At 44.2% G+C, this 18,003-nt stretch overlaps 1 protein-coding gene across 4 annotated transcripts in view; it reads left to right on the top strand.

Moving 5' to 3' along the window:
• The first annotated feature begins 10,385 nt into the window (after positions 1-10,385).
• The window catches only part of RELL1 (RELT like 1), a 78,798-nt gene continuing 71,180 nt past the window's right edge, over positions 10,386-18,003 (top strand). For 2 of the 4 annotated variants that reach the window (XR_008717100.1, XR_008717099.1), the window contains exon 1: positions 10,386-10,604. Coding sequence is in view for 2 of the 4 variants with exons in the window: in XM_055588249.1 (XP_055444224.1) it covers positions 10,517-10,604 (88 nt within the window). In the remaining 2 variants the exon portion in view is untranslated. The remainder of the gene's footprint in view (positions 10,605-18,003) is intronic. The other 2 variants (XM_055588249.1, XM_055588248.1) reach the window with 1 other exon arrangement.

The raw sequence follows: 18,003 nt of genomic DNA, 5'->3' as shown, positions 1-18,003 counted from the left end.
GACAGAGTGGACACAGGAGCACTATGGGAAGCAGAGAATGGAAGCCAGAAGGAAGGAGGAGTCTTTAAAAAAAATTTTTTTTTTACTGAAGTATATAGTTGATGTACAATATTACATAAATTATAGGTGTACAACAAGAATGAAGGACATTTTTTGGCAGCCTTCGAGTTTTTATTTTATTATTCCATATTTCTTTTGAGTCATTTGAAAGCTTGAAAGAAAGTAAAAATGTTACAGAAACATTTTCCACTTTCTTTCGGTTACAAAATAGGCCCCCCTTTCTACCAAAAGTTAGTGCATATCACCGCATAGTATACTAATGTGGTTAAAGAAATAAGTGAAAAAGCCATTAAGCTTATTCTATTTTTAAAATGTCCCCCCTTTTCTTGTTTATTCCCTAAAGTCATGCAAAAATACTGCTCAGATCATGTGAACAGAGGATATAAAATGGCCCTCTTCTGATTATGGTGATTTTGAACAGCATGTTAGCAATGAAGGTATTTATGGCTGAGAGAGTAATGGAGAAACATATTTGAAAACAATAGATTATTCATGCAGGGGCCATAATAGCTCCGTCTGCCTTCAGCACAAAGATATACTAGACCATGCATGGGATTGTGATCAAAATAAACAGTTGAACCAGTGTGCATGACCAAGCAGGCTGTTCTCCCTGGCATTCTGGACTCTCTTGCTAAGAAGGCACGTCACGGCCCTTCACCAATGGAAATGGAATTGCTGCAACCTTTAACCCTGTTGCAAAATGAGCTGTCAAAGGTTCACACACTGAAGTGCATCTGCTCTTAAGAATGGAGGAATCTTGATAAGCATGACCCTGAGGACTAAAACACGGGAGAAGTCCAGCAGCCTTTCAGTCACCGCCTCAAAAAGGACTTCCTGGAGAAGGAAATGGCAACCCACTCCAGTATTCTTGCCTAGAGAATCACATGGACAGAGGAGCCCGGTGGGCTACAGTTCACGGGGTCGTAAAGAGTCAGACATGACTTAGCGACTAAACAACTCAGAAAGGACTTAAGGGTTTCTAGCCCAGATTTACATGGTACTAATGGTCTCATGTGGCTGTGGAGCACTTGAACTGAGATGTGTTTTATTTTTTTAATTAGTTAATTAATGTTTAAATTATTTTTGGTTGCGCTGTCTTTGTTGTTGTGTGAGGGCTTTCGTTGTGGCCAGGGGCTACTCTCTAGTTGTGGTGCTTGGGCCTCTCGTTGCGGTGGCTTCTCTTGTGAAGCACAGGCTCTAGGTGCACAGGCTTCAGTAGCTGCAGCACATGGGCTCAGTAACTGTAGCGTGGGCTTCGTTGCTCTGCAGCATGCAGTCTTCTGTAATCAGGGATCAAACCTGTGTCCCCTGCATTAGCAGGTGGATTCTTATCCATTGTACCATCAGAGAAGTCCCTGAGATGTGTTTTAAATGGAAAAATATTTGCCAGATTCTGAAATCATAGTTTAGTGAAAAGAATGTTGAACATCTCATTAGTCATTTACAGTTTTTGATTACATGCTAAAATGACAATATTTTGGATCCATTAGGTTAAATGATATATATTACTGAAATTAATCTCACCTATTCTTTTTTTAATTCAGTATTTAGAAAATGTTAAACTACATATGAAGCTTGCATTTTAATTATATTAGTAGAAATGTTATTTTGTCTAGTTAGAAATAATCATGAAGTTAATTCACATAAATCATATAGTTAAAATCTGGTTTAAACTGTGCAAGCCCTCTTTTATAAGATTCTGTAATCTTTGTGAGGCTTCCCTGATAGCGCAGCTGGTAAAAAATATGCCTGCAATGCAGGAGACCCCAACTCAATTCCTGGGTCGGGAAGATACCCTGGAGAAGGGAAAGGCTACCCACTCCAGTATTCATGGGCTTCCCTGGTGGCTCATATGGTAACAAATCCACATGATTTCCTCATGTAGCTCTTTTTTAAAAAAAAACTCTTTTTTTCTGGTTCTGTGCAGTCATTTCAGAAAAGCTCTTGATGTAAAAAAGCTCACAGACTGTGAGCATCACAGAGGCTCCTGAGCATCACAGAGGCTGTCTGGGCTGTGGTGGTCCACCCTGAACCCAGGATGGGGTGAGAAGGTCATCCCCACAGAGGGGCAGAGTTGGTGGCAGCAATTGCTAAGAACTGGCAATGCAGACTAATTTTTTGGCCGAAAGGAAGAGGGGAGAATCTTTGTTACTGACCTGGGTCTTGGCCAGAGAATGGCCCAGATGGGATTCTCAGAGTCTTGGACTATGTTGAGACAGGGTCCTCCCCTCCTGCATCTGTCCCATCCCCTCCATCCCACTGCCCAGGTGGAACACCTTAGGCACCACCAGACCCTTTAAGTTCTCTCCGTGCATCAGTCCTTTTGTGTTCTACCCAGCCTACTGAATCTTGTCACTTCAAACTCTTATCCCTCAAAACTGCCAAATTCCTTGAAAAACTTCTAAGATGTCAGGCTTTTCCTAAACTGGAATCCATCTCCTAAACTGCTTTCTTCATTCCTATCCCTGGATCATTAGGCACAGTTACTGAGCATCATTCAATCGAGCAGAATGGTCCATGAAAAATTCATGGGTTGCAGCCCCAGCTGTACCCTTAGCGATGCACAGCAGTGCATATGGTAGGCAGCTCTCTTGTTCTCTTCGGGGAACTTTACTACTCTCAGAATCTCTGAGAATTGCAAAAACAGCTCCTCCACCTGATTAGTTTATTCTGATATTATTGTGCAGTCTGGACAACTCTGCCCTGGGGACAAGGAAATGGGATTTCCAGAGTCCCAGCAAGAAGCATTCCTGACTACACATATGTATGTAGGTGCTTAGTTTTTGCCACCCTATGGGCCGTAGCCCACCAAGCTCCTCTGTCCATGGGATTCTCCAGGCAAGAACACTGGAGTGGGTTGCCATGCCCTCCTCCAGATGATCTTCCTGACCCAGGGATTGAACCCGCCTCGGGTCTCCTGCATTGCAGGCAGATTCTTCACCCATCAGCCACCAGGGAAGCCTGACTGCACTCATGTAGGTGCCCAAATCCTGACAACCTGTGCCCCTCCACCCCTAGAACTTGGGTCCCTGCAGTGTCAGCAGCTTGCACATTCTGCACATCCCCAGGGAAAAAGAAGTAGGGTTGGAGTCTTGTTGGCACAAATCAGGCTTCTCCAATGAGAGAAGAAACTTCAAGAGATGCTCAGCAAATGATTGACATAGGACACAGTCATGCATGTGTGTATGTATGTGTGTGAGTGTGAGCATCAGTGAGAGTGTACAAGTGTACTCTTCCACGTGCATGCACGGCATGAAATGCAGTGATGAACCACATGGTTCCTTGGCACTCAGGCCTTGCTCAGCATGACTTCAAGCAAATCAGAACTGGGAACAGTAGATAAGAAATGTAGGGTGTGTGGGTTCCCTCTAAATCTCTCTCTCAATGGGCTACCCCACTGTTCTCATTTCCACCTCTAGCAACTATATACTTCCTCTCTGTCTCTGTCTCTGCTTGAAGGCTTGAGACCTGGTCTTTTTATAACTATAAATATTTTACCTTTATAATAAATGTACTGTTTATTCAGCTAGTGGTGTTTCTGTGTATTACAATCAAAAGGAAGCTTGCCTAAGACAGATACCTTATGCTTTGTAGAGTTTGTTCTCTAAAACGTGCATTTGTGGGTTTCACTGAGCTGGAACCATGTGATTCATCACTACATTTCTACCTTGTTCTTTATGAAGAAGAACCACATCACTGTATATCTCCCTGGTTTTGAGGCTCTAAGAGCAGATGGTCTGAGTCATTTATGTGGTATTTTCAAGGAGACTGTGTCCATGAAACAAAATCTGACTTGGTGGTCAGAAATGAGGCAGATTATGGCCATCATTGCTAACCCAGCAATCAGATGCCTCTGATGTCTACTGAAAAAGTTGGCAAAACTGAGACTTCTCTATATTTGCAGGTTCCTGACTTATGATAAAAAATATATCTAATTGAACAACTGAAATTCATCTCAGCATCCCTAAAACAATCTATGTTGGTCTAATTTATGACAGCTTCTAGCCTCTATAGTTTTCAGTTCTCCTTTATTGACCACTGTGCTCACCTCTGACCCACAGCCATTGCTGATCCATTCTCGCCTCCCTTTTCCCCTCTTGCATACTCGCCATTGTGCAGCCTACACCATGCTTAGCCTGTCACTGTTCCTGTCCTCACACACCTTTCACACTAATCCCTGGACCTCCCTCATTTTAGCCCAAATTGTACCTTCTTCATGAAGCCTTGCTCAGAGCCTCTGATTGCAATCCTTTTGGTTTTGGAATTTCTATAGCCGGAGGTTCTCAACCAGGGGCAATTTTGCCCCCAGGTGACACTTGGTAATGCATGTCAAAGAATGTTCAAACTACGGCACAGCTGCACCATTTCACATGCTAGCAAGGTAATGGTCAAAATCTTTCAAGCTAGGCCTCAACAGTACATGAATCGAGAACTTCCAGATGTACAAGCTGGATTTAGAAAAAGCAGAGGAACCAAGATCAAATAGCCAATATCAGTTAGATCATAGAAAAAGCAAGGGAATTAAAAAAAAAACAACAAAAACACCATCTACTTCTGCTTCATTGACTATGCTAAAGCCTTTGACTGTGTGGATCACAACGAACTGTGGAAAATTCTTAAAGAGATGGGAATGCCAGATCACCTTACCGGCCTCCTGAGAAACCTGTATGCAGGTCAAGAAGCAACAGTTAGAACTGGGCATGGAACAATGGGATGGTTCAAAATTGGGAAAGGAGTATGTTAAGGCTGTATATTGTCACTCTGCTTATTTAAACTTATGCAGAGTACATCATTCTGGGCTGGGTGAATCAGAAGTTGGAATCAAGATTGCCAGGAGAAATAACAGCAGCTTCAGATATGTAGATTATATCACTCTAATAGTAGAAAGTGAAGAGGAACTAAAGAGCCTCTTGATGAGGGTGAAAGATGAGAGTGAAAAAGCTGGCTTAAAACTCAACATTCAAAAAACAAAGATCATGGCATCTGGTCCCATCACTTCATGGGAAATAGATGGGGAAAAAATGGAAACAGTGAAGATTTTATTTTCTTGGGCTCCAAAATCACTGGGGATGGTGACTGCAGACATGAAATTAAAAGACACTTGCTCCCTGGAAGAAAAGCTATGACAAACCTAGCTTTGCTGACAAAGGTCCATATAAGTCAAAGCTATGGTTTTTCCAGTAGTTATGTACGGATGTGAAAGCTGAACCATAAAGAAGGCTGAGTGCTGAAGAATGGATGCTTTTGAACTGTGTGGTGCTGGAGAAGACTCTTGAGAGTCCCTTAGACAGCAAGGAGATCAAACCAGTCAATCCTAAAGGAAATCAACCCTGAATATTCATTTCAAGGACTGATGCTGAAACTGAAGCTCCAATATACTCTGGCCACCGGATGTAGAGTGCCGACTCATTGGAAAAGACCCTGAAGCGGGGAAAGATTGAGGGCAGGAGCAGAAGTGGAGGACAGAAGGCAAGATGGTTGGATGGCATCACTGACTCAATGGACATGAGTTTGAGCAAACTCCAGGAGATAATGAAGGCCAGGGAAGCCTGGTGTGCTGCAGTTCATGGTCGCAGAGTCAGACACAATTTGGTGACTGAACAACAACAGCCCAGAGGTTCTCAATCAGGGGCAATTTTGCTACCAGATGACACTTGGTAACATCTGGAGATATTTTTAGTTGTCTCAACCAGCAAAGGGAATTAATTAGTAGAGGCCAAAGAAGCTGCTGGGCTTCCCAGGTGGCACTAGTGGTGAAGAACCTGCCTGCCAATGCAAGAGACGTGAAGGGCCACTGGTTCAATCCCTGGATCCAGATGATCCCCTGGAGGAGGGCATGGCAACCCACTCCAGTACTCTTGCCTGGAGAATTCCTTGGACAGAGGAGCCTGATGGACTACAGACCATAGGGTCACAAAGAGCTTGGCACAACTGAAGTGACTTGGCATGAACACATGCAACGAGGCTGCTGAATGTTACACAATGCGCAGAACAGCCTCTGAAGAATTATCCAGTCCACAAATATTGATAATGTTGAGAAACCCTACAGTCTAGCCCAACTTTGGCACCATACGCCCTATCATTTGATTACTCATTATGGTATAGAATCTTAGAGTTGGATGGGAACTTTTAGAAATCATCCTATCTCCTGCCTGAACTGTCTGGGTAAGAAGACAGACCCAAGAGACACTGAAAGTCACAGAGTGAATCTCTGGCATGGCTTTATCCTGATCCCTGTGTCTTTGACCATTTCCATCTCACAATGCAATTGTTTCCTTTCTCCCAGGTACATTTTAAAAGCTTCTATAAGCCAGGTTGCTGCTGCTGCTCCTGCTAAGTCGCTTCAGTCGTGTCCGACTCTGTGCGACCCCAGAGACAGCAGCCCACCAGGCTCCCCCATCCCTGGGATTCTCCAGGCAAGAGCACTGGAGTGGGTTGCCATTTCCTTCTCCAATGCATGAAAGTGAAAAGTGAAAGTGAAGTCACTCTGTCGTGTCCGACTCTTAGTGACCCCATGGACTGCAACCCACCAGGCTCCTCCGTCCATAGGATTTTCCAGGCAACAGTACTGGAGTGGGGTGACATTACCTTCTCTGATAAGCCAGGTTAGGATCCATTAATTTACCTACAATACTCTCCCCTCCAACCTCCTCCCCTCAGCCCAATACAAGGAACGCAGTACACATTTTGTTGTCAAATTACAATAACCTTAGATTTTATAAAACATCATTTGATACCCCTGCAAACATATTTTTCAAAGAATGGTAGGCTTCTATCCTGGATATAATCTCTCAAAACGGAAGATGACTACATCTAAATCACAGAAAGAAGAAATTCTACAGAGACCTTCTGCGGAAGTAATTTCAACATTAATTAAAGTAAATACCAGCCAACTGAGCCTTATGCATTTAAATGATGGTGATGAAAATTGCCACCTTCTAGCACAGAGGAAAACAGGAAAGGTTTCTATTCAGGGGAATGATTAACTGAATTCGTATAGAGAAACTGGAAAAAAAAGCTCACAAAATTCAACAAAAACCAGAAAGGATGGAAAATTGTATATTTGTAAATTTGGTTCCTAGAAGCTCTTAGTTATAACACATTCCCATAAATAACTTAATTTTCCCTGAAAAAAATTTATTTAAGCTATTATTGACACAGAATTCAAAGAGGCCAGGTTAAGTAAAAAATGACAGAAGAAGACTTTATATTGGAAAAGGTGAGCTAATTGGCTACTATCCTGCATTTCAGAGGCAGAACAGTATAAGCAGAAGTTCAAGTGTAGGCCTGGAGTGAGTTGATCCTGAGTTTGAGTCCAGGCAGCTGTGTGACTTGGGTGAATGCCTTCATCCTGCAAATCCTAGTCTCCTAAGCTCTGAAGTGAGAATCATTAATAATATTTACCCAAATATAAAATTGTCAAGATTTGATGAAGGAACACAGGAAAAGTGCTTGCCCCAGGATTGAGCTGAATCTAAGAGATGAGTAAAGGACAGCTAATATTACAACTATCTCTACCTATGATTCTTTAATTTTATTTCTGAAAAAAAAGGGAAAATTATTTAGTCTTGGGATGTTAAATTTTTATTTCCTCAGAAAAATATGGCAAACTCTTCCTAATATGAATGAGAACTTTGATCACATTGATGTCTTCACATTTAAAATAAAACAGCAGGAGATCAGTCCTGGGTGTTCATTGGAAGGACTGATGTTGAAGCTGAAACTTTGGCACTTTGGCCACCTGATGCAAAGAGCTGACTCATTTGAAAAGACCCTGATATTGGGAAAGATTGAGGGCAGGAGGAGAAGGGGACGACAGAGGATGAGATAGTTGGATGGCATCACTGACTCGATGGACATGGGTTTGGGTGGACTCCGGGAGTTGGTGATGGACAGGGAGGCCTGGCATGCTGTGGTTCATGGGGTTGCAGAGTCGGACATGACTGAGTGACTGAACTGAACTGAACTGAATGACTTTTAGATAATGCATATGTGGGGCTTTTTAAATTGGGTGAACAAATCTGTAGGGTTAAATACCTGGAAAATAAGTGAAGCTTCATTTCTTTCCTTCCTCCCATCTTCCTTCTCTCTCTCTCTCTCTCCATTAACAAGATGCGCAAATGCATGTACATGAAGTTCCGTGACAGTAAAATATCTATAGTAAAACACTTAGTCAAGCAGCCAAGTGTTATGGAAAAGTCTGAGAAGGAAAATTTTAGAGCCTTAGGTTCCAATTCTGGCTCACACTAGCAAAGAGATAGCAGGCAAGACACTTAACTATCTCTTATCTGTAAAGTAAGTGGCTTGGCAGATGATTACTGAGGTCTCCTCTAACTTTAACTACTGGATTGTACTTTTATTTCTGGAGAGCTATAAGCAGACATCCAATTCAAATATGTTGTTAAAAATGGTCCTGTCTTTTTAATAGTAAGTTCAGTCTGTAAGAAAAGAGTGAAACACTATTCTTCTTTAAAATATTTGTTATTTTGAAGAGATATCTTGGTCCAATCATTTGGCTACATTTTAAGTTCCCAAACCATAACTGGCTTTATGGGTATGTGACCTACACAGGGCCTCAAGCTTAGAGCGGCTCCATACCAGACTATGGCAATCTTGAAATTCTTAATTTTGAAAAAAGGTTTTCATTTTACATGAGACTCTGCAAATTATGTAACTGGTTCTGGCTACAACTTATAATCTATAGTTTAATTTGTAGGCCCAGGACTCCTCCTTCTTCTTCTTTTAAATTAGAAACCCACACGGGCCTCTTTCTCCTGCAGTTACTCTGTATTTGAGTTGGAATAAATTGCTTCACCTGCCAGACTGCAGGATGTGTGGACAGCAGCGCAAAGGACACGCATACCCCACTTTGTCTTCAAAGGGCCATCCCTCAGCTGCAGCCATTGGTAGTGGCCTAAACTGCTTTCACTGGGAATTCCCACATCAGTGCAAATGTTTGCGAGAGTCTAGTAGACTGTGTAGAAGACTCAGTGAAGAGACTAAAGAGTCCTCCTTTGAAAATCCAAGACTGACAGGTCAAGTAAGAGCCTGTTCTGTGAAAACTTTCAGTGCCCACCTCATTCTCCTGCGTTGTTCTTGAACATTTGTTCAAGACCTGACCACTTTGTTTCAGAAGGAGTCTCCAAAGAGCAGTAAATAGGGAACTGGCTTCCCAGGGGGTCCAGTGGTAAAGAATCTGCCTGCCCATGTAGGAGCACAGGAGACAACAGGTTGATCCCTGGGTTGGGAGAATCCCCTGGAGGAGGAAATGGCAACCCACTCCAGTATTCTCGCCTAGATAATTCCATGGACAGAGGAACCTGGTGGGTTGCAGTCCATGAGGATGCATGCAAAGAGGGAACTACTCAGAGACAGGCTCTGAGATCAGCTGCTCCTTGTGATGATAATTTCACTTCTGACCTCACGCGTAGTGTGCGCGCAGTCCTTGAGCCAGGTTGGGGGAGGGGGGAGGGCACAGCAAACACAATGAAGACAAGTTAATCTGAATTTATCACGGTGGCCTGGTCATCGTCGGTTTACTTCCTAGCCTGTGAAATAAGGGTACTACTTACTTCACAGAGCTGGCGTGATGATACAAAGAGATAATAAGTGACTAAGCAGTCGAAGAGTTACTTCGTAGAAGTATTGGCAAGGTGCAATGTGGGCACACGACTAAAAACAAAGGCAGTTTGTTTCTGGAGATACGTAGAGGTTTTTCTCCCCAACAGGAGCAGCTTAAATGGAAGTGGAGATAGGAAGAAATTTAAATGATTTGACTTTCCTCATTTTCAAACATTGGAACTTGACATCCCGTGAAGCGCCCCTCTCCAGACCAGTCACCGAGGGGAATGCCACCTGAATAGAGATGCCAGCAGAGAAAAGAGATCCTGCCCATTCCAGCGCTGTCCATGTCTGCATATACAGAGCTTCCAGACCTGTTGTGTCTTTTTCTCTTCCCACGCCCGTCTAGTCTCGGCGTCCGGGAGGACAAGCCCCGGCGACCCTGCCCAGACCCCAGGCTCTCGCACTAAATGGGCAGCGGCTGTCCATCCGTTCTGGGAAAGGGAGAACGCGGGCGCGGACAGGAGGGTGGGGCTCGCTCTGTGGGCGGGGCCATGGACTAATCCGGGCAGCGGGAGCTGCGGACCTGCTTGAAGAGGAAGCGGAGGCGAAGGGGAGAGGCTGGACCAGGCCGAGGTAGGCGGGTTCGGGGGCGGGGTCACTGGATGTGCCTCCTGCTGGTGCAGTCGGAGCCTGGGGCTAGGCTGGGAGAGGCGGGGCGGGGCTGGGCTGAGGTGGGTGGGGCCTGAGGGAGGAGCCCTGGCGGGCGGGCTACTCAGCGCGGGGGCTGAACCCTGCCAAGACTAACCCCGTCCGCCTGCGGTCCCCAGAGCTGCACTCACTGCCGGAGCCCGGGACGTGGGGCCCCGGGGGAGGAGGGCGAAGGGACTGAGCGATGGCTCCGCGGGGACTCCCGGGGTCCGCCGTGCTCGCCGCTGCTGTCTTCGTGGGAGGAGCCGTGAGTTCGCCACTAGCCGCCTCGGGTGAGTGCCCTGTTGCGGCTGGGGCGCGCAGGAGAGCGCGAGGGATCCGGACTGCAGCCCCCGCTGAGCCCCAGCTCCCCTGGTCTTGGCACAGCCGCGGGATCCTGGCGCTGAGCATCTGGCTGTCCTGGGGGTGGCCCGGGTCGGGCGCGGCGCGTGGCGATGGCTCCCGGCCCTTCCTTCCCGCCCTCTCGGCTCCCGCCTTCTCTCTTCTCTGCTGCTGAGAGAACCTGTTACCAGTCCCCCCGCCCCCACCTCTGAGCTGTCTGGCGTGTAGGGACCCGGGCGGCTCTTGCCTTCCTGGGGAGCGCTTCCGCCTGGGTAGAGCGACCCGGAGCCCTGCGGACCCCTTTCCTGCCCTTGTCCTCAAAGGGCCCGCGAGCGGAAGATTGTGACACCGGCGACCGGGTGCGCTGTCGTCGCCGGCTTCCTCTCCGCACCCCCCCTTTTTTTTAATTTAAATATTAAAGCCTCGAGGAGTTCCACTCTCTTTCCAAGTTTTATTTTAGCATCAGTCTTGGAAAAAGGGAAGGCGAGTTTGTAAACTTACCTTTCCTTCTTCTTTGAGTTGATTCCTGTCACCACAAGAGGAACCTTCTGTGGTCAGAGCAGGAAGCCATCAGCAGAGATGATAAAATACTGTCTCCAGTGATGAACATGGAACAGGAGTTTTTAATTGAAATCTAAGACGAGGTGTAACTTTCACGGAAGTCCTTTTTCACACTCTTGTTTTTATAACTATAGACGCTAGGGATTCCTTACCATTTGTCCCCTCTTAATTGCCACCTCACAGCAGTAGTTAAAATAATAAATGTATACCTTCTTGGCCAGTTGGGGTTACTACAGCCTGGAATCTTACGTCAGCAAACCCTTCCAAGCTTGAGTAGCTCCTCTTCAGGTCCAAATAATAAGCAAGTAACTGGAAGCCTTCCAACCATGACTATCTCCTCCCTAAAAACACATATACTGCTCTTCTCTCCTGAGAAGACTCTGCTTGCTTGCAGCTTTTAAACTGGCTTATCTCCCTGGTCTTCACTCTTTCATAGAAACCAGAATATGTTAGGAAGGGAACAGAACGGTATGTCTCTTGAGTCTTCATTAGCAGATCGGTATTTCCTTCAGCCAACCACCCTGAGGAAATGGCCACTAGTGACATGTATTATTGGATAAGAGATTTTGGGTTTCACCCTGCATACCATTACTGAGACAGGTAGGGGCATGAAAGTGAAAAAGTTAGTCTCTCAGTTGTGTCTGACTCTTTGGAACCTCATGGACTGTAGCCCGCCAAGCTCCTCTGTCCATGGAATTTTCCAGGCAAGAATACTGAAGTGGATAGCCATTCCCTTCTCCAGGGGATCTTCTCAGACCCAGGGATCAAACCCAGGTCTCGTGCACTACGGGTGGATTCTTTACGTCTGAGCCACCAGGGAAGCCCAGATAGGGGACTCATCAGGTTCAAATCGGACCTCAGGTTGTAGACGGTACTCACAGGGCTAGAATCAGTTGCTCCAGAATTTGAAGAGCTTAACCTGGAAGGGAAGTTGTTAAAAATTCAGCACATGATGTATGTAATCAGTCATAGCAGGAGAAATCCTTCCATAGTGTGAGTATGTATTTTGATAGATCTTTGAGCACCAGCAGCTTTCCAAACTGGAATGTGATGATGAAGGCTCTTAATTACACAGTATAACGCTTGAGAAGAAGGAGGTATCTAAAAGGAAATGGTCCAGAGTACAGATGTACCAGTGTGGCTTGAGACCTGTTTCATGAAGAAAAGATGCCCTGAGCAGCTAACATCTGATGCCCATGGAATCTAAGACAGTGTTAATGTTTGTAGGCTTAGTTTAGATAGTAGGGAGAAAGTTGGGAGAAATGTTGAATAACTGTTATTTGTCAAGCTTTGAGCTGGGCACTTTATATTCATTTTTATAGTTATTTCTCATAATTCTATGAAGTTCTTATTTCCAGTGCAGCATCTGAGGCCCAGAGAGGTTAAACAATTAGTCCAAGATCCCATAGGTAGTGTGTCATTCAGCGTTCAGTCAGAGAGGCAGAACCATTAGGAGGGGTGTGTGTATGTGTGTCTACATGTATCTCTATCTTTGATAACCCAGCTTGCTTGATTCCAAAGTTCATTCTCTTTCCCCTATACCTCACTGCTCCTCAGAGAGAAAATAGAACAGAAATCAACTTCGGTGTCTTGTTGGGGTTCTAGGATAGGGAGTTTAGGACATCATAGTATTGTTAAGTGTGGGGTTATCAGACTTTGGGAAGCAGAGAAAATAAGGACAGTTAAGTGCACAATGGGTAGTGGCAATGTCTCTTTGACTTCCTGCCTAGTAGAACCTCTTTAAGCTTCTGTCTTAGTAGCAGCATTTGAAACTGTATACCACTGCACCAGAAGGGTTTTCCACACTTGGCTTATTTATGTCTTTAAGTTCTCTGGTTACTTAGGGCTTAGTTTCTCTGCAGACAATGGACATAGCCTTTGAGTAAGGAGTGGACTGAAAAGGACCAGGGACTAGTGAATGAGAGGTGCTCTCTCCTGGGGCTCTGTGGGCTTCCATCCAGCCTCCTGACTCCTCATTTAGATGCTCACGATAAGCTTTATTAAATTCCAGGTTGTCCTTTGGCCAGGTAGCTGCTTGGCTGTGTATCTATGTTATTCATAGTCAGTGGGCAGGATGTTTTGAGAAAGCAACCCTTTGGGGCTTGGGCTTCCCAGCCCAAATTGTATTGAAAGAGGAAATGAAAAATTCAAGATGTGCCTGCCATTTCCCATCTTCCCCGCTTATCCCCCCAAAGTAAATTAAACAACCATTGCTATTTGGGAGTTTGAGTAGTTGAGTTTGAACAAGAGAGATCAAAGACCCAGGTGATGGAGGAAAAAGTTTTGTTGTTACTTTTTAAAGAATTGTTTGTCTCTGATGTTGAAGTTCAATTACATATTGGGACAGAAGAGAAGTTGTTTAAAAATTGATAAAAAATGATTGAAATTGTCACTGGTTAAAACTATTATGTTGAGTGGTTTCTGAGAATTGTAGGGTAGTTACTTCAGTAATTCTAAAGATTTGGTATTAGTAAATCTGGTGTGGCTAACAGGACTAAAATTGGAATTTGCAGTTAGTACCCTGTAGGCACTTTACTCTTTTTCGGAGGAAGGAATGCAGTATTTATTTTACCTGTTTTGTGGCAGGTTCTGGTCTAAGTACTAAGATCATTTAATTCTTACAGCATCCTGTTAGCTGTATAATTTTATTCCTCTATGTATAGATGAGGAAATTGAATCCTGAGAAGTTAACTTAAACAAGTCACTTGAGTATGTATGTTGGATTTTGACCTTGACTCACATCTGTTCAATTCTGAGGCCTTTTATTACCAGATCCTTTTGTTTTGCCCTCTAGTGAGGAATTTCTTTTTATTCTAAGATATTTAGAGAAATAGGTTTTTCTTTTACATATTGTTGCTGTTGTTTAGTCCCTAGGTTGTGTTCAACTCTTCTGTGACTCCATGACTTATAGCCTGTCAGGCTCCAGTGTCCATTGAATTTTCCAGGCAAGAATAGTGGAGTGGGTTGCCATTTCCTTCTCCAGGGGATCTTCCCAACCCAGGGATCGAACCTGATTCTCTTATGTCTTCTGCACTGGCCGGCAAATTCTTTACCACTGCACCACCTGTGAAGCCCCAAAGATATTTATAGAAAGTCATTAATACTCTAAAGACATGATAGAGTGGAAAGAGTACCAACCTCTAAGTCATAACCCTGGACTTAAAGTGTGCCTGCACTTTCTGGAATGTGATTCTCTCTGCCTCTATATTCTTGCCTGTAAAATGGGTATGTGCCAACTCCTATCTTTGTCTGCCTTACTGGCTGCTAGTGAGGAGCAAATGAGCTATTGCCTCTGAAAGAGATTGGCAAATGGCAAAGTGGTATATAGCTTTTATCCTGTGTATCTTTTTTTCCCCTGTATTTCTTACCCACAGTGCCCCTTAGACTAGACTTACAATGTCAGTCAAATTGTCTAATAAATGTAGACCACACAAGTTTTCATTCTGGAGGTGGTGATGGTTTGCAATCATAGGTTCCTTATAAACATATGAAAGTCTGGAGTGACACCTCGGATTCATGAGTTTGTTGCCACTGCCTGGGAGTTAAGTAGCCAGACCTTTTTTTCCCTGTTTCCCTTCAGCTAAAACACAGTGCTCTTGATATTTCTGGAGAATTCCCCAAAAGATTTAAAGTTTGGAGAAGAAGGGAGAGAATCACCTTTGATCTCATTACCCCAAGGCACTTACCCCTGTCAGCCTGGTCTTCTATATGTATTTTCCACTTGGAGGAGATCTTAATGCAAATATACTTTTTTACCCTGTGTTTTTTACCTAATGTTATACTTACAGGTTTCTCCATTTCTCTATACGCTCAAAAAGTGGCTGCGTAATATTCCATTATATGGATTCTCTATATTTTACCTCACTGGGCTTCCATTTTAGTTTTTGCTAATTATTTTAAAGTGAGTTTTAAAGCTCATTGTTTAGGTGAATACCTATGCATAAAGCTTTGTCTAGATATCAATGACTTCCAGAGAAAATGGGTTCCTGAAAAGGCATTGTTGGGGGTCAAAGGTATTTATGTTTGAGGCCACTGGGGACACCAACCTTAGTGACTAAAGGGTGTCCCATTTTACATTCTCACAGCATTGGTCAAAGGACTCACTTTTGACATTGTTGGTATTTTCTCTGCAAAACATATTTGCTAACTTATAAGGCAAAAATTCCTGTAGGACTTCCCTGTAGCTCAAACGGTAAAGAATCTGCCTGCAATGCGGGAGACCAGGGTTCTGTACCTGGATTGGGAAGATCCTCTGGAGAAGGGAATGGCAATCCACTCCAGTATTCTTGCCTGGAGGGGCCGGGCGGCTACAGTCTGTGGGGTCACAGACTGTAGAGTTGCATATGACTGACCGACTAACACACACAAGGCAAAAATTGGAACCTTGGTTGTTTAAATTGGTATGTCTTTGATTATGGGTAGGTTGCCTATTTTTTTCTAGTATTTGAACTGATTGCACATGTCTGTAATTCTTTATGGACAATTCCAAAATCTGAAAACAGAAAGATTTTTGAGGTTTTTTGCATACCCTCTTGTTGGGTAATACCTAACCTGAACCAGTGTGGGAGTCTACAGTGTCTATTTATCTCACTTAGTTTGAATATTGCTAAGTTTTGGCTGCAGTAATATTAGTGAATTTGATTTCTAAGTGTTACAAAATGTGTGCTAAATGTGTGTGTTACCTTTTGAGGATTGCAGCCTGAATTCCCAGGCACATCTGACCTCCAGGTTTTCAGGTAAGGGATTATGGTCCTGCCTTTCCTCTTCCACAACTCATCTATTTCTTGTTTTGGGGCAGTCAAATGTAAAACTGCTCAAAGTAGTAAAATACCTTATGGAGAAAAAGAACTCCTCCGATGCGTGGCACTTTGTGAAAAGAAGCACTGCTTGGGTATTTTAGCATGGAATCTAATAAAGTAAAGATAGCTTGGGTAAAGCTGAGCATTCGAGTATTTTAGGTGGGTTTAGGAATGGGACATAATAGGATACACATTATAATGGAAACTCTGCGTTCCTCTGCCAGTTACTGACACAGCTTTCTTTGTAAGGGAGAAAAAAACCCAGAATCCTCCCAAGGGCCTCTTTGAGGAGGGAGGGATGATAGAGGGTGCTGGATACCCAAGGCAAACTGAGTTCCTGTGCCCAGTCATCTCACCCTGAAGATCCTTGTGCCAAACTTCTTGAACTCAGGGTTTTTCTACCCAACTGTGCAGTGCCCCAAGCTTCCTGCCTTCTTGTCTTTTTCATCTCAAACAGCTGCCAGCTCTTCCCAGCTCCCTCCTCCATCCCATTTTGTGTGCACATCCCTGTGTATAACTGCATTCCAACCACAGAGAAAATGCCTGTTGTACAGAGAGTAAAAAACCTTTGAACCACTTCCCTCATCTGTGTTGTGGAGAAAATACGGCAGAGTTGCTTCACTGGGATTGTTATGATGATCACATGAGATAAAAACAAGAGTGCATGGCTCAGTGTTTGACATGCAGCAGGTGATACAAAAGTATATTTCTGCGTCCTTAACCAAAGACTACCTGTCACAGCTCTCAGATGGGACAAAAGTTGCTACCTGCTCCGGAATTTTCCTTTCAGGTCCTCTGTTATCGCTCTGACTCATCTTGCTCAGAGCCCAGCTACTGAGTCTGGGGTGTCCTGGGCGGGAGCTGAGGAGGCAAGGTGGGCAGAGCCAGTGCCCCAGGGGAGGAGGAGTAGGGACCAGTGAACTCGGCAGAGCACTCTCTCGGGGTGCAGGAGATGTGCAGGGCTTAGCCATTAGCTACCAAAATTAGGCACGGTAGAAGAGAAAGAAAAAAGGAAGAAACTGTTCATCTTAATAAGGGTAAAACATGGCCGTTTCTTTTGGGAGAATTTTGAAAGATTCACCAACTGATTTTTGTCTAGCCAGTGAATCTTGTTTTTGACAGTCTTCCCCTAGGATTGGTGTAATTGTCCTAGTGACATCCTTTTTGAGGATCCCGAGTATAACTGCTCATTGTTCATCTTCTCATTGTTCAGTGGTGAATGTTATGTTGAAGTAGAATATAATTAGAAATATATATAACATAAACAATAATATATGATGTATAATATATGTATGAAAAGAAAGTGAAAGTGTTAGTCTCTCAGTTGTGTCAGACTCTTTGCGATTCCATGGACTGTAGCTTGCCAGCTTCCCCGTCCATGGGATTCTCCAGACAAGAATACTGGAGTTCCTATTCCCAGTATTCTGGGAACTGGGTTCCCATTTCCTTCTCCAGCGAATCTTCTCAACCCAAGGATTGAACCCAGGTCTCCTGCATTGCAGGCAGATTCTTATCATCAGATTCTTATCATCTGAGCCACAAGGGGAATGTAATATATGTGTAATAAATATATTTAGTCTCTGTCCTCAGTTCTTGGCACAGAGTTCCTCAAACCCCTGACATTTCCTAAATATTTAGGATCTTTTTCTGTGAGGAGCCCCCTTTGAGTGAATACTAATCTGGTGATGACTTCGGGTGGTGCCCCTGGATAGCCTCAGGATGGGCTGGTCGCCTGAAAGAGGGTGGGGATAGAGTTGAAACTTTCAGCCTTGCCCAGCCACCTCTGAGAAGGGGAAGAGCCAGGGGGAAGATCGCAGATTAAGCACTTTAAAAATTTGAATAACAAGATGGTGAGCTTCTGGGTTGGTGAGAGCCTGAAATGTGTGGTGAGTGGAAACCCCACTCTTTTCCCGTCCTGTGCATCTCTCCCGTCTGTCTGTTCCTGGGTTATATCCTTTTATAATAAACTGGTGATCTGCTAAGTCAAATG

This window comes from Bubalus kerabau, chromosome 7 (genome assembly GCF_029407905.1).
Source record: "Bubalus kerabau isolate K-KA32 ecotype Philippines breed swamp buffalo chromosome 7, PCC_UOA_SB_1v2, whole genome shotgun sequence".
NCBI classification, from domain to species: Eukaryota; Metazoa; Chordata; class Mammalia; order Artiodactyla; family Bovidae; genus Bubalus; species Bubalus kerabau.
This window is presented reverse-complemented; position numbering and strand designations above follow the sequence as displayed.